Here is a 16,447-nt window from a genome sequence, read left to right as displayed (position 1 = left end):
TATTTTCATTTGGGTAGCTAATTTGCCCCGCATACTCTATTCTCTCTCTACATTGACCAATTTTCAAACACAAGTCTTCTTCTCATTATCTTGAAAATAATGTCTTTGTTTAAGTGGTAATTTAGTTTATATATATATATATATTTTTTTATCGAGGAACATATAATAACTACATAGTAAGAATGGAAAATTTTCCAAAATAAATGATTTTTAAATTGAGTATTTAATATAAATAGCTATTACATGAAATAGTTTTATATATTAAAAAACGGATTTAAATATAATAGTTTAATAAAAATAGATTTGATGTAATGGTATTTTTAAAATTACTTTTAATTATTGCTTAGATTCTCGTGCATAGATATAAACAGCACATAAAATTTTGAAATAAAAATAAATGCTTGTTTATTCATATATATATATATATATGTATGTATGTGTGTGTGTGTTTTGTTATCAAAACTTATGTCCGTGTGATTAGATATAATTTTAATAAGAATGGATAAAAAAAAATTATTTTTTATAGTTAAAAGATACAAAAATGATCATTTTTGTTAGTAGAAAAGAATTTGAAATCTTTTTTAACAATTAAAATAAATTGGTCTACTTTTGGTTTCTTTGATCAAAATTTCTTAATTTTTTATTATTTATATAAAAAATTGATAAAATATCAAATCAAATATTTATTTTTTTATTATAATAAAAATTAATTTTATATCCAAAATATCATATCATTCATATCACAATATACGACTTATATTCCAATTCAAATATTTTTATTATTCAAATAAAAAAATAAAATTCAAACTCCAAAATAAACAAAGCCTAAAAAAACAATATTAATACAAAAGTATTACTTTTTATATTAATAAGACATTTTTCATATTTCATATAAAAAATACTTTATATTAAAACAATGAATTAATATTTTTAATAAATACAAGCCATACGAAGGGTAATTATAATAAAAAAAATATTTTACACTAAAATACTAATTTATATTTTCAATAAATCCAAGCTAGTACGAGGGTGAATTTTTTACAATCGTTGCAAATTTTCACATGACAAAATAAATAAATAGTATTTGTTAATTTTTTATATAATATTTTAACTAAAAAGAATATTTTTTATCGAGTCGAAGAAGATGAAAATTGAATAATAATAATAGACAAAAAATAAAAAAAATAAAAAATGACAAGCACGAATGGAAACGTACTTTTTAAATAACGTATTGTATTATATATATTTAGTATTTTACTTATTTTAAAATATATTGAATTCAAGACTTCAATAAATGTAAGCTATGACGTCAAGATGGCCAAAAAAATAATATACCCTACTATTGTTTCAAAATATAAAAAACAATTGGCCTGGTCCCGATTTCCGGGCGCAGACATAATAAATAAAGAAATAATATAATATATGTATATATATATTTTTGATGTTTGATACCTCACTAGTCGAGGTTGGCCCATTCATCATAAAAAGCTGACAAACAAATTCGGATTTTTATATATTTTCAAATTATCACTTTCATTATAAGAAGAAATAATTAAATTTTTATATAAAAAATTAATATATTCATCTTAAAAACAGTTATTACAATTTTCTTACATAAAAGTAATAGAAATAATTATTTACACAGACTATGTCTGTTTTCATAAACATATTCTACTATTATATGATACTGCTATTTTCACCAAGAGTATGAATTGGTAGGATGTGTTTGTTTGGAGTTTAGATTTTGGATTTGAGATTTAAATAATAAAATTTTTAAATTGAAATAGTTGTATAATGAAATATAAATAAATATTGATTTGATATTTTAAATATAAAATTAATTTATAATGATATTTAATTGATATTTTTTGAAAAGAAAAAAATTGTATAAACAACAAAAGTAATGCTAAATCCTTCAAACAAACACACTATTAATTTATACTAAAGTATATTCTGGAATAATATATAATTTTTTTATATAAAATTATGTTGAATTGTATTAAAAGAGTTTCCTTTAATAAAATATTTCCTTTTTAATTATTTTTATTTACTAATAAAATGGTATTATTATTGTTTATTTTATATTTTTTATTTTTTAAAAAGAAGGGTAGACTGAGGGAGTATTTTTACAAAGCGAAAAGATCTCATTGTCGAATGACTTCCACGCGCTCCTGGGAAAGGCAAAAGGCAACTTCGCAGTCGCTCGCAGGAACGAGATTGTCAAACCCCAAGTCGTCCCTGTCACTTTTCTTCCGAATAATTGAATTTTGCGATGATGAAGCCTTTTTGACGGAATTTCTTAACAGATTTTCAAGAAATTAACGAAGGCGAGAAGGTATTCAATAAATTCGATATTCTTGATTGATTGATGCGCGCTGCAGCCCTACACTCACGAGCCATCGTCGCCCGGACACACGTTGATCACAGAATAAATCCCCCTTTTTATCCTATCCCCAAAACAAACATTTGCTATTGGGCGGTCCCTTTTATTTGTTAATATTTCTTTTTTTCGTGTGGAGTGAGAAATTAGAAAAACCCCACTTTTGGTGTTACTCTCTCCATTTCTGCTTCAGGGAACTCCACTTATTTATGGTTCTTGTTTCCTTCCGCTTTAATTGGTTTTGTTATCTTGTTTATGATGTCTACCTGTGATTACTTCGCTGTTTCTTGCTTATCGTGATATCTTGGATTGGTATTCCTTGCACTTATTCATATATCTATTTTCTGCCTTATTTATTTATTTATTTTTCTTGCATCTAAGTTTTGATTTTCTATGTTCATTTACTCTGATACCAGTTCCAAGATTCGCTGTTTTTGGAGCGGCCTTGGAAAGAGAGTAGTGAAAAGCATTAAGTGGGTTTAGCGCTCTTAAAAACATTTCAAGAAAAATTATCTACCTAGAGTTTTTAAGATAATGAGAATATTCATGCAAAAGAACGCTGTTGTTTGTTGGTTTTTCTCTCTATATTGGATTGTTTCTCATGGGAAGACAGATTAAAGGCTTCGCCAGGACTCTCCAGCGTGTAGTTGAAAAAAAAAAAAAAAAAATATTAGTAACTGAGTCTTCCTCACCCTAGTGCTAGAAAAGTAAGGGTTTTTTTCACCCGCATACAGTGTTCATAATATCTGTGTTTGTGAGAGAGGGATGACTGCATGACCTGTTTTGGTGTTGTAAATTTATTTTTTATTAGGACCATTCAATCTCAGTGACTTGAGTTAACTAATTGCAGGAGTAGTAAGTTGTATCATTGAAGATTGACTACAGTGATCAGAGATGTGTTAGTAGATAAGAATATCTTAGCGACAAGAGTGGTTGATAATGGCTTTCAAACCATTGGATTGGTATTGCAAGCCAGTCAAGAATGGGGTTTGGTCAACAGCGGTGGAAAATGGGTTCGGTGTTTATACTCCATGTGCTACTGACACTCTGGTGATCTGCATTTCACATCTGGTTCTTTTGGGACTCTGCTTGAATCGCTTATGGAGGTTAAAGAAAGATTATACAGTTCAGAGATTCTGCTTAAGATCAAACTATTACAATTACTTTCTGGGGTTATTGGCACTGTATTCCACTGGAGAGCCTTTGGTTCGACTGGTCATGGGAATTTCAGCATTTGATGTGGATGGTCAGAGTGGTCCTGCCCCATACGAGGTGCGATTCTTGATCATATTAAAAGGATTGTGGTGCATTTTCTTCTAGCACTGAAAAGCTCATCGGTTTGTATTCATTCCGAGGCTGTTTCACGGGTTTCATGATATTCTAAGTGATTTCTAATTTGTTGCAAATATCTCTCTCATTATGATATTAAAATGCTAAAATAGTGCCGGTATGAGTAACTATCTTGTGAAATAGGCATCGGGTTATGAAAATTGAGGTTTGGAATGTCTAGTTGTCTCATGCCAGTTTCTTGAAAATTAAACGAAATTGGTTAGCCATGCATATAATATCTGCTACCTGTATAATTCTTGATGTCATGTTTTCCTACTTAAATTGTTGCATTTGGCCAGTTAATTCATGTTTGTGCATCTATAAGGATGAATGAGGATATAAAGGTCCACATAGAGCTATGCTAGAAAAATGCTTTTTTGTGCACTGAGGTAGTTTGATATCATTATAATCGATATCCATAACACGTCAGCGATTGACTTATAATTTACATTGAGTTTGCATTGGCTTAAATTTACCACTTAGGTGAATGCATTGAGTTTGCATGTGAATATATTTATGAGTGGTGTGATGTGGCTTGAAATCTATCATTATAAAATGATCTGGTACACGAATGGGAATTTTTGTAAAAATGTGTTGTCCGAGTGCTGTCTCTGTAATTATTTTGGTTGGTATTTATTTTTCTTTAATTTTGTGTATCTGTTAGGTGGTTGCTCTCATCATCAAGGCTGTGACATGGTGTTCCTTGCTTGCAATGATTGTACTGGAAACCAGGGTTTACATCCGTGAAACACGCTGGGCAGTTAGATGTGGGATTCTTTATGCTCTGGTAGGGGATGCTGTTATGCTGAACCTTGCCCTGTCTGTCCGGGAATATTATGAGTGGTTAGTTTGTGAATTTATATTTGGACTTGCATGATTCCGATTATCTTGTACTCATAGGTATTTTGATTTGATTCTACTGTAAATGCAACGTTTACCTTGAAAGCAAGCCTTATACGGCCATATTTCACATTCTCATTTTTCTCTATTATGATTACATGCACAGTGATAGCTAAAATTCTCTGTCTTTGACCCTTTTTAATTTGTATTTTGAATTTCAATCAACTTAAAACAGTGTTAACCCCTGCTCTGCTCTTTTGCATCTTGAATCCTTCTTTAACAATAGTAGGACGAGCTTGTTTTCTGGACAGTTGAAATAGAGCAATCTATTGTTTATGACTTTTTATTTCACAGTTTTCAACTGCATCTCTTGTGATTCTCTGCGCACTATAATTCATATCACTATCATGTTTTTACAGGTCAGTTTTTGTCTTGTATGTCAGTGAAGTGGCTGTCCAGGTTTGTTCACTTCTAATCTGTTCTAGTTGTCACAATTGTATGTATGTGTATCTATATATTGTTTTAAGTATGCGTTCAACTTCGTTGTCAAAGCAATGCACACATTTCAATAAAGCTGGGATTAGTTTATCTGCGTAGAGCTACATTTTCCTTGGTTAAACACATGATTGGAAGGTTATAAAATTGTGCTGTTGTAGACATAAGTTGATAGTGACACAGCAGTATGAGGCAAATCACAACTGATAGCGACTAGTTCCCACCTCAATGCCACGACCTTGCAGGCATATGATACGTAATGGTTCAAAAAATCTGAATCCTCTTGAGAGCATGATTATTAGGTTGTGAATTAGGAAACTATGATCACTGGAAACATCTTGAATTCCCATTATTTATCTCCCAAACCTTTTCATGGTGATAGACTTTGTTCTTTTGTGGATATACAGGTTTTGTTTGGGATTCTCTTGTTTGTATACATCCCTAACTTGGATCCTTACCCTGGCTACACTCCCTTGCGAGTTGAATCGGTGGATGATACCGCCTATGAGGAACTTCCTGGAGAGGAGCAAGTATGTCCTGAGAGGACTGCAAGCATATTCTCCAGTATGTAATCACAAGCATTGCATTAAGCTACTTTTGGCTATTGTCATAACTCATATATGATTTGATGGTGTATTTAGATATTTTTTTTGTCGTTGTTATTTCATCTATACTTGCATATGTGTGTGATTGCTCTTTAGTTATCTCTAAGGTTTTTACTAACGTCATTACTTCTTTGTTTTTAAATGGTATGTATTATCTTATGAAATTAGGTTCTAGGATCTTTTAGGAAGCCTAAGGACAGTAAATTGAAAGACCCATGATTATGGCCATTATGATAGTTTTTGAGGCTTACCTTAAGAGGCAAAACTTATCCTGTATTTTCCTTGGATGATTTGTATCCTGTAAAAAGCTCAATTTTGTTTCCTTTTTATTGTAGTTCTTAGATAACTTGGACTCTCTAAGGTCTTATCTAGACTCTTATGTTCCAGTTTCTAGTTTTCCATTGGCATAGTCAGTCAGTTGTTCAATTTGAATATATTAACAAATTCCTTTGCGCTAATAATTCATCAATTGGTTTTTCCTTAGAAATTACATTTGGTTGGATGAATCCAATCATGCAGCTGGGCTACAGAAGACCTCTCACAGAAAAGGATGTCTGGAAACTTGATACATGGGATAGAACAGAGACTCTTAATGACTGGTAGGTGCCTAGATTTGCAAAAATGATATATTAGTTTGTTTTGTGTGAGGGTTGGGGAGATGTGGTAGGACTGGGATTCATAACTATTACTGTATAGTCATCCCCAAACTTTCTTTGCCCTTTACATGATAACAAATGTTCGGATAAAAACTGATTAATTCTTTGGATGATTGTTCAGGTTCCAGAGTGCTTGGTCTAAGGAGATTCGGCGACCAAAACCTTGGCTCTTAAGAGCCTTAAATCGCAGCCTTGGGGGAAGGTAATATTTTGAGCCCCCCAAATCATTTGGATCTGTTGTGAAGTTTATGATAGTTTTATGTTTTTTCTATTGCTAAAAAAGGACCTGACAATCTCTTTCTATTACTTTATTTTTTCAGATTTTGGTTTGGTGGCTTCTGGAAGGTATAAACACATTTCTCTGTTGTCATTGTCATGATGCTGTCAATCTCCATTTATACCTCAATACATATGCACCTTACATGTATTGTGATACAATCACATCATGGAGAATTTTTTTGAAGAATCTTCTTAAACTGCATGATTTGTTAGACTTTATGCACCTCCCCCTCCCTTTCTACTGCGATTTGATTTTTTAAAGTTAGATGTTAACACTGCCATTTATTGTTTATTGGTGAAGTATGAAGGGTCTCTTGAGCTTTATTCCCTATAGCTCAAGTGTATGACATTCTCACTTCCTACTCCTTACTTAGCATTTTGTGAGCCAATCTTTATTCATCGAGATTGTGTGCACTATGTTATTTGATTTGCAGTTCCTTTTAAATTGGTAACCACCTTTGTACCTGATGTAGATGAAGCAATATTTGTATAGTATTTTGTGTTTTATTGTAATATGCACTAATATTATTCTCAGGCTTATTGTAACATGCCTGCAATTTTTGTTCAACCTGCAGATAGGGAATGATGTCTCACAGTTTACTGGCCCCCTCATATTGAACCAACTTTTACAGGTCAGCTCTCGTTTATATTGGTGCATAGTATCCTCTTAATTGAAGCATGTGAAGGCTCATGCACAAGCGTTAACTGACTTTTATATGTTGTTGACATTCTCAGTCAATGCAACAAGGGGATCCCGCTTGGATTGGCTACATCTATGCATTCTCCATTTTCCTAGGAGTGGTATGTATAGAATATTTTCTTTGCTTGTCAACTTGTTATGATTCTATACATTGTTATTGATGCTTTCAGTCTTTTGTTGTGTGTTATTTATTTGCTGATTTGTTTTGTTTGTTTGTTTGTCTTTCTTTTTATTTATCATTTTATGGTTATATCTTAAAATTTTTACTTTCAAACCTCCCCCGAAGATGTTTTATGATTATTCAACTGTTGCTGCTTTTAAGGGTGTGTGCATATTTTAAGGTCATTTATTTATTGCTGGATGTTCATTGTGATAAAGGCTGTCAACTTCATTTTGGGTTCTTCTGAGGTTTACATGCAGAATGTGTTTGGTTACTAGTACTATTTTTTACATTGTAAATCAGGGATTCTGTTTGCCGTATGAACAGCTATAGTTTAGATGATTTTCTTGTATTGTGACTTGTCAGTGGTTTTTATTTACCCCTCTCTCATTCTTGTCAAACAAACTCTTTAGTTGATGGATTATATAAATATATAATGCTTGTCTGTTCTGTTTCCCTTTGGAATTTGGCATGTTATTTGGCCGGCCCAACAAATCAATGTTGTTTTGTCTGTTGGCTTTAGGTATTTGGCGTGCTCTGTGAAGCTCAGTATTTTCAAAATGTTATGCGTGTTGGCTATCGTCTGAGATCAGCTCTGGTAAGCTAGTTTCCTTCACCATTCTATACTGTCTTGATTCCATTACTGAAACTAGTTGAATTTGGATTTTATTCCAAATACCCCAAATATGTTCTTCTTGTTCTTTTATTTGTGATGAAATATGCATTTTCAGATGTATGAATATGCATGTTCTTAAACATCAATCAACTTGTTTTGTAGGTGGCTGCAGTATTCCGGAAATCTTTAAGGTTGACTCATGAGAGCCGCAAAGGGTTTACCTCTGGTAAAATTACAAACTTAATGACAACAGATGCTGAGGCTCTTCAGGTATTTCTTATTTCTCAAAAATGTATTTATTTTCTAATGATTTCTGACTAAGAAATTTACTGAATAATAACATGCATTAGGAACCATATAATCACTAAATATAATTTGTCGTAATGCTTTATTCCAGTGTACATTCTTATATGTAATCTTTTATCTTTTCTGCAGCAAATATGCCAATCCTTGCACACTGTGTGGTCAGCTCCTTTCCGCATCGTTGTTGCGTTGATTCTTCTTTACATGCAGCTGGGAGTTGCTGCTCTTGTTGGTGCAGTGCTGCTTGTTCTTCTGTTTCCCATACAAGTATGGAGAACTTTATTTTAGATTGACAAAATGAAGTTTATGGTTAGCATTTTTTGTGCATGCTCACCACCTCTATCATGAGAAACATTTGAATTTGATATCTTATCATCTATGCATTTGGATCACGTAGCTCATGTTGTTGAGCATTGCTAAGCCAAACAATGGGCAAATAATTGATTGAACCAAGATCCACTAATTTATGTTGTAAATCATAACTGAACATCATATTTGCTATCTGTGTTGATTCTGGAATCTGATCACTCTTCCGGAATAGTTCATCACTATTCGCTGATTCTTTCTATTTAGGTCAAATGGTCTAATAGAAATGTTTGTAGTTCTGGAACTAATGTTCATTGTTTCACTGATTTGTTGTCATATCTAACATTCCCTTTTGGTTTCCAGCCTTTGTCTTATTATTGAATCTGTCCTAACAAGTTCAAATGCTTGTTTAAAATTTAAAATGGACTTTGACAGACTTGGATAATAAGCAACATGCGAAAACTGACGAAGGAAGGATTGCAACGCACAGACAGGAGAATTGGACTCATGAATGAAATTTTGGCTGCTATGGACACTGTCAAGTAAGGTTCCTAAGTTTAATAGTGTTTGTGGTCTATGTTGCATTAAGCTTATGTCGACAGTCACATTTTGTTGTCAAAATGGATTCAGATGTTATGCATGGGAGTACAGTTTCCAGAAAAAGGTTCAAAATGTCCGAAATGACGAGCTGTCTTGGTACCGAAGAGCTCAGCTTCTGGGAGCTGTACGATATTTCTTTAATAAGCTATTTCCTTTTACTATTAGCCATTTTGAGGCTCTCAATTGTTTTTCACATGGGAATGTCTTTTATGTAGATGCTCAAAGAATATGGCTTGATGTAGATATCATAAAGACCATTTTATCTTGAACTGTTGCTTGTGTGATGTGTCTGCATCTGCTTATTTCTGATGAGTAGTAGTCAAGTTTTCTGTTTACTTATTTCCTTGATGCTTGGTGTCTTCATTTTGTTCTCAACCTAAGTCTATTAGTCAATTGTTTCATTTACTTATTCAATCAATTTAATTTATTTTTTTTTCTTTTTCCCTTTACATGAATCTATATTATATCCTGTTTGCATGTTTGAATATTTGCATCCTGTTGTTGTTGTTGTTTTAATTAATTTATTTTTTATTTTATCTTTATGATCAGCACTTAATTATATATCTGAGTAGCCATATGAATTTGCAGTTGAACACTTTCATACTCAACAGCATTCCTGTTGTGGTCATTGTGATTTCATTTGGGGTCTTCACTTTACTGGGAGGTGATCTGACACCTGCAAGGGCTTTCACATCTCTTTCGTTGTTCGCTGTCTTACGGTTTCCACTGTTTATGCTTCCCAATGTTATAACACAGGTATCCTTTTTTACAAAATTTTCCTCTGAATATGAATAGATGAAGTATTCCTATCAATTTCTGCATTATCACTTGGACCAGAGTACAGAAGACTTTTTGTATTGTGGTTTCACGTATATTTCTTTATTGAGTGGTTTTGTGAAGTTGAATTCTTATATCTTCATTAATTTGGTACAAACTCTGTCAACTATTGATTGCAACTTCTCTTATTATAATTTTAGGAGTGCTTCTCTTTGATTGCAGTTAATTTGTCTTGATTTTCCAGATCGTTAATGCAAATGTTTCATTGAAACGTCTCGAAGAACTCCTCCTAGCTGAAGAGAGAATTCTCTTGCCAAACCCACCCATTGAACCAGGATTACCAGCCATCTCAATCAGGAATGGGCACTTTTCTTGGGAGGCAAAAGTAATTTTGCAATATTTATGCTCACATAATTTTGTTGGCTCATAGAGCTCCAGCATGTTATATGCATATGATTATTTGAACATCATTCTTGAAAATATGGTTTTACCCTACAGTATGTATTGTGCTTCTCTACAAATATATGGGATACCTTCATTTACTGTTTGATTTTTAACATACCTGGGTTCATCAATTATTCATCTCTAATAAATTATTTTGCATCCTACTTGCAACGATTGGGTATGGTACTGTGATCCTTATTATTATTATTATTATTATTATTATTATTATTTTGTACCTTGTGAACTGAAGAGTTATTTTACATGTAAAATTTCTCAAACTGCATGAAATTTACTAGTTATTATCTACAACAGGCAGAAAGGCCAACTTTGTCAAACATCAACTTGGATATACCAATTGGTAGCTTGGTCGCTGTTGTTGGCAGTACCGGGGAAGGAAAAACATCACTTATATCAGCCATGCTAGGGGAGCTTCCTGCAATTTCAGAGGCAACTGCTGTCATCAGAGGAAGGGTTGCATATGTACCACAAGTTTCTTGGATTTTCAATGCAACAGTGAGTTACAATTAGAAAATTAAGTTTTTTAGCTCTTTTCCCCATTGGAATTATGACCTTGTCTGAATATTTGTTTGTAATCCTTCATATCTGGTTTTAACCCAGAATGCCATTTATTGCCGTGTTTGCTTACATGCTGAAGCTTCTTTTCCCTAGGTCTGTGACAACATCCTGTTTGGTTTGCCATTTGAATCTGCAAAATATGAGAAGTCGATAGATGTGACCTGCCTTCGACATGACCTCGATCTATTGCCTGTAAGGCTGCTGAGAAGTATCAGTTTTAGTTAACCCTAGCACTTGTAATTTATAATTTTCCCCCTACTGAAATGATGCATTTCCATCTTTGTTAGGGCGGAGATCTTACTGAAATTGGAGAACGTGGGGTCAACATCAGTGGAGGGCAAAAGCAAAGAGTTTCCATGGCTCGTGCTGTGTATTCTGATTCAGACGTTTACATATTTGATGATCCCTTAAGCGCTCTAGATGCTCACGTGGGGCGCCAGGTAGTTTCTTTATACACAAAGACTGTACCCATCATGATCACAAAAAAAATTACATAAGAATGTGTGGCATAAACTATTATAACTTGAATGTGTTTTTCATATGGTTTATCTTTACATTAGGTTTTTGAAAAATGCATCAAAGGAGAATTAAGAGGAAAAACGAGAGTTCTCGTCACAAATCAGCTGCATTTTCTGTCACAAGTAGATAGAATTCTCCTGGTGAGCGAAGGTACAGTGAAAGAGGAGGGAACATTTGAAGAGCTTTCAAACAATGGCCATCTATTCCAAAAACTGATGGAAAATGCTGGGAAAATGGAAGAGTATGTTGAAGAAGAGGAAGATGTTGATCAAAATGATAGTAAAACTACCAAAGCTGTTGCTAATGGTCTGAATGGTGAGGTTTCTAGTGATGCCAATCAAACAAAGAAAAAGAAAGAAGGCAAATCCATTCTGATTAAGCAGGAAGAACGAGAAACTGGTGTTGTGAGCTGGCATGTATTGATGAGGTATATAGCTTTAGCTTATATCTAATGTGCTGTTGATTTGATGCTTTTTTGTTTCTCACCCTCTGATAACAAATTTTCTTGCTTCTCACAGCTACTGTGTTCCTTGACACTCAGATATTTTAATCCTTACGAAGCTCCTCCTAATGTGAATTGTTATGATGTATTATCATGCCATATAGATTGCCAAATATTATCTGAATTTATAGCACTTATTCTCCTTGTGTTCAACGATCTGTTTTCATGTCCTATATGGTTTGCTTGTTTGTGTGCATCACTTGAATTTGAAAGTGAGCATGTACAAGGAAATCAGATGCATGACATGCAATTCTGTTGATGTGTGATAAAATTTGAAAGTAATGTCATTTACCTATGGCAACTGTGAATTCTAAAATATTTGTGGTTAAATTCAGAATATGTTGTTTACAGTACAACCATTGTTGACCAAACTCTGCAGATACAAAAATGCATTGGGAGGTGCCTGGGTTGTTTTGATTCTCTTTGTATGCTATATTTTGACGGAAACCCTGCGAGTTGCAAGCAGCGCATGGCTAAGTTATTGGACAGGTGAAAGCAGCACATCACCACGTCATGGACCGATATTTTACAACTTAATTTATTCAGCCCTATCCATTAGTCAAGTGAGTTTTATACATGATCTACCTTATTATTTTCTTCTGCATCCTGTTTCAGCAGCAAAATGTATAACTAGACGCATGATGACAATGATTTTTTATGGGTTTATTTTTTTTTTCATTTTATTGATTTTCAATGTTATATCGATATTAATGCATTTTTTTTTGTTGCTGACTAAATGTTTGTACCTTAGGTTTTGGTGACATTCACAAATTCATTTTGGTTGATCGTGTCAAGCCTTTATGCTGCCAGAAGATTGCATGATGCCATGCTTGGTTCTATGCTTCGAGCTCCAATGGTCTTCTTCCACACCAATCCACTTGGACGAATCATCAATAGATTTGCCAAAGATTTAGGAGACATTGATCGAAATCTTGCCCCTTTTGCAAACATGTTTCTGGGTCAAGTGTCACAGCTTATTTCAACATTTGTGCTCATTGGACTAGTGAGCACAATGTCTTTATGGGCTATTATGCCTCTTCTAGTCTTGTTTTATGTTGCCTATCTTTATTACCAGGTATGTATTGTCCCTATTATTCTCTCCTTTTCTCATTTCAGCCAATTCAGAATCAGTATAGGTATTGTTTTGTGTCTCATTTTCGATCTGTATTTTGTTCTTGGCTTAACATAAACAACCAACTAACCTTCTTGCAGAGTACAGCCCGAGAAGTGAAGCGCTTAGATTCGATCACTAGATCTCCAGTATATGCACAGTTTAGCGAAGCACTGAATGGTTTGTCAACCATTCGTGCGTACAAAGCATATGACCGAATGGCCAATATCAATGGGAAGTCAATGGATAACAATATTAGATTTGGACTTGTTAACATGAGTGGCAACCGCTGGCTTGGTATCCGTTTGGAAGCAGTCGGTGGTATAATGATTTGGTTGACTGCAACTTTTGCTGTCTTGCAGAACGGAAGGACCGATAACCCAGAAGCATTTGCCTCGACTATGGGTTTGCTTCTCAGCTATGCCTTAAATATTACTAGCTTACTGACTGCTGTTCTGAGACTTGCTAGTCTGGCTGAAAATAGTTTCAATGCTGTTGAGCGGGTTGGGAACTATATAGATTTGCCCTCGGAAGGTCCAGCCATCATTGAAGACAATCGTCCTCCTCCTGGGTGGCCATCGGCAGGATCTATTCATTTTAAAGATGTTGTATTAAGATACCGTCCGGAGCTTCCTCCTGTTTTGCACGGAATTACTTTCACAATTTCTCCAAGCGACAAGGTTGGAATTGTTGGAAGGACTGGTGCAGGAAAGTCGAGCATGCTTAATGCTTTGTTTCGAATTGTTGAGCTGGAGAGGGGAAAGATATTAATCGACAACTATGACATATCAAAGTTTGGATTAATGGACCTTCGAAAGGTTCTTGGCATCATACCACAGGCTCCTGTTCTTTTCTCAGGTACTCTCTAATTTAAACACACCATCTAAGGGAGGGAGTATATAATATACTATGTGTTAGATGATGCAAATGATCGTCTCATCTAATAGTTTAAGCTATTTGGATACGCATCATTTATTTAGTTATCTACAAATGGGAGTCCACCAACGCTATGCTAACTACAAACGTAAATCGTGTATTGTATTTCTTTTATTTTGAATCTGATGATCCTGTATCATACTTGGATAGGAAGTGTTAGGTTCAATCTCGATCCATTCAATGAACACAGTGATGCCGACTTGTGGGAGGCTTTGGAAAGAGCACATTTAAAAGATGCCATCCAAAGAAATTCTTTAGGCCTTGATGCTGAGGTATATAATATTTTTATCTGTGCATTCGAGTTAAATTAATTTGTTTTAATTCTGCAACTTGGAAACCGGAATTAAACTGACTAGCAATTTTGTGGCGTTTTCTTGCTGTAATAAGGTCTCCGAAGCAGGGGAGAATTTCAGTGTTGGGCAGCGCCAACTATTAAGTCTTTCTCGAGCATTACTTCGCAGATCGAAAATTCTTGTCCTTGACGAAGCAACTGCAGCTGTTGACGTCAGGACGGATGCACTTATCCAAAAGACCATCCGCGAAGAATTTAAATCGTGCACGATGTTAATCATTGCCCACCGTCTGAATACCATCATTGATTGTGACAGAGTTCTTTTGCTCGACGCCGGACAGGTAATGCCCTGATTGCACAAAAGTCTTTCAACTATTATTTGTAATAATTGGATAGTTTCTGATCCCAATGGCATCTGCACCTCTTCACCAGGTCGTAGAATTCGATACTCCCGAAACACTACTCGAAAAAGAAGACAGCGCATTCTCCCGGATGGTGCAGAGCACCGGAGCTGCAAACGCCGAATATCTGCGCAGTTTGGTGCTTAGGAGGGACGATGATGGGAAGGTTGAGCAGAATAAGCAGATGGATGGGCAAAGGAGATGGCTTGCGTCCTCGCGGTGGACGGCGGCAGCGCAATTTGCACTCGCAGTTAGTCTGACTTCGTCGCAGAATGATTTGGTGCAATTAGAATTCAGAGATGAAGACAATATCCTGAAGAAAACAAGGGATGCTGTGATTACGCTGCAAGGAGTGTTGGAGGGGAAGCATAACAAAGAAATCGAAGATAACCTCGAACGGCATCAGGTTTCCAGGGATAGATGGTGGTCGGCTCTTTATAAAATGATCGAAGGTACGTATGTATCTGCGGTACAGTTGGTAATCTTCTGATGGTTTGCTTGTTCGGTTTTTTTCCAATTTAGTGTGTAATGTTGGTTGATTGATGAATTGTGTTGCAGGTCTTGCTGTAATGAGCAGACTTTCTCGTAACAGGCTTCATGAGGCAGATAATTTTGAAGACAGGACGATCGAATGGGATCAGGTTGAGATGTAGTAGTGCTTCTGCTGCTGCTGCGTTTTCTATCTAAGTAAGACTGCTTTCCAATTTAGTGTAATAATTCCATGTTGCTCCATAACTGGTTGAATGTCGGAAAGCGGCTTCAACTCTCTCTCTCTCCGATGCCTGTTTTTTTATGTTTATGAAAAATACTTTGGATTTTGAGTTATTATGGTGATTTTGATTCTATATTTTTGTTTAAAAAGTAGTTTGATGACACGATTTTGAAAAAAAATATATATATATTCTCTCAGTTTCAATACAATAGTCTTGTTTACCGTTTTTATTCGTTTCAAAACAATAGTCTTATTTCTATAAATAATCATATCACTATAAAATTATTTTTACATTTTAATTATTATTACAAAATTGCTACTATTTTTTACACTATTACAAAAAAGTCTTATCTAGTACTTTTTATTCACTGTCAATATAATATCAATATTCGCCGCGACCAGATAAAAAGAAATAAAAATATGTAAGACGTTTAAAACTTTGTTGTAATGACACATATCTAGTTCACTAAAAAAAATCTTTTTGAAATGTTTTGTTGAATTTGGTTATGAATGATATTTGGTTCCATAAATCAAATTTATGAATTTTGATTCTACTCAAAATTTTTGATTAATTTTAGCTCTATTTAAATTAAAATAAATCGGTTTTAGTGTATTCGACAAGTTCGAATGATTTTAGTTATGTTTGTTTGAACACAACCACATAAGATGATTTGGAAAGCTGATTAAACTCGTAGTATATAGCTGTGTTTATGTTCTATTAATGGTTTATTTTTATTTTTGATAAATTTAATAATATTAAAAATACTTAACAAAGTATATTCAATTTAATTAATTTCAAATTTTTTATATATATATTTTTTATAAAATTATTTAATGTTAAGTATAAATAAATAAATATAGGATTGGATATGGGGTTTACCCTTGTTTTGGCACTTTGGTGTTTAAAA

General features: G+C 34.0%; 1 protein-coding gene across 5 annotated transcripts; it reads left to right on the top strand.

Annotated features, from left to right (window-relative positions):
• The first annotated feature begins 2,165 nt into the window (after nt 1–2,165).
• LOC127249508 (ABC transporter C family member 2-like) lies at nt 2,166–15,670 on the top strand. Of its 5 annotated transcripts, none has more exons than XM_051272319.1 (28): nt 2,170–2,335; nt 3,231–3,652; nt 4,374–4,552; nt 4,969–5,008; nt 5,452–5,608; nt 6,134–6,248; nt 6,427–6,507; nt 6,626–6,650; nt 7,160–7,216; nt 7,320–7,385; nt 7,968–8,042; nt 8,223–8,330; nt 8,496–8,630; nt 9,105–9,211; nt 9,300–9,393; nt 9,858–10,025; nt 10,291–10,431; nt 10,803–11,003; nt 11,160–11,258; nt 11,354–11,506; nt 11,627–12,012; nt 12,467–12,650; nt 12,839–13,162; nt 13,300–14,056; nt 14,285–14,406; nt 14,522–14,767; nt 14,859–15,279; nt 15,386–15,670. In XM_051272319.1, the coding sequence occupies exons 2-28, from the start codon at nt 3,320–3,322 to the stop codon at nt 15,478–15,480; spliced, it is 4,869 nt and encodes a 1,622-aa protein (XP_051128276.1). In that variant the 5' UTR covers nt 2,170–2,335; nt 3,231–3,319; the 3' UTR covers nt 15,481–15,670. The 5 variants fall into 5 exon arrangements, with proteins under 5 accessions (XP_051128280.1, XP_051128276.1, XP_051128278.1 ...); XM_051272321.1 differs by lacking the exon at nt 2,170–2,335 and adding an exon at nt 2,366–2,592; XM_051272320.1 differs by lacking the exon at nt 2,170–2,335 and adding an exon at nt 2,366–2,692.
• The last annotated feature ends 777 nt before the right edge of the window (nt 15,671–16,447 follow it).

Source organism: Andrographis paniculata, unplaced genomic scaffold (assembly GCF_009805555.1).
Source record: "Andrographis paniculata isolate CXL003 unplaced genomic scaffold, ASM980555v1 Contig36END, whole genome shotgun sequence".
NCBI lineage: Eukaryota > Viridiplantae > Streptophyta > Magnoliopsida > Lamiales > Acanthaceae > Andrographis > Andrographis paniculata.
Note: the sequence above shows the minus strand (reverse complement) of the source record. Positions and strands in the feature narration are given on the sequence as shown.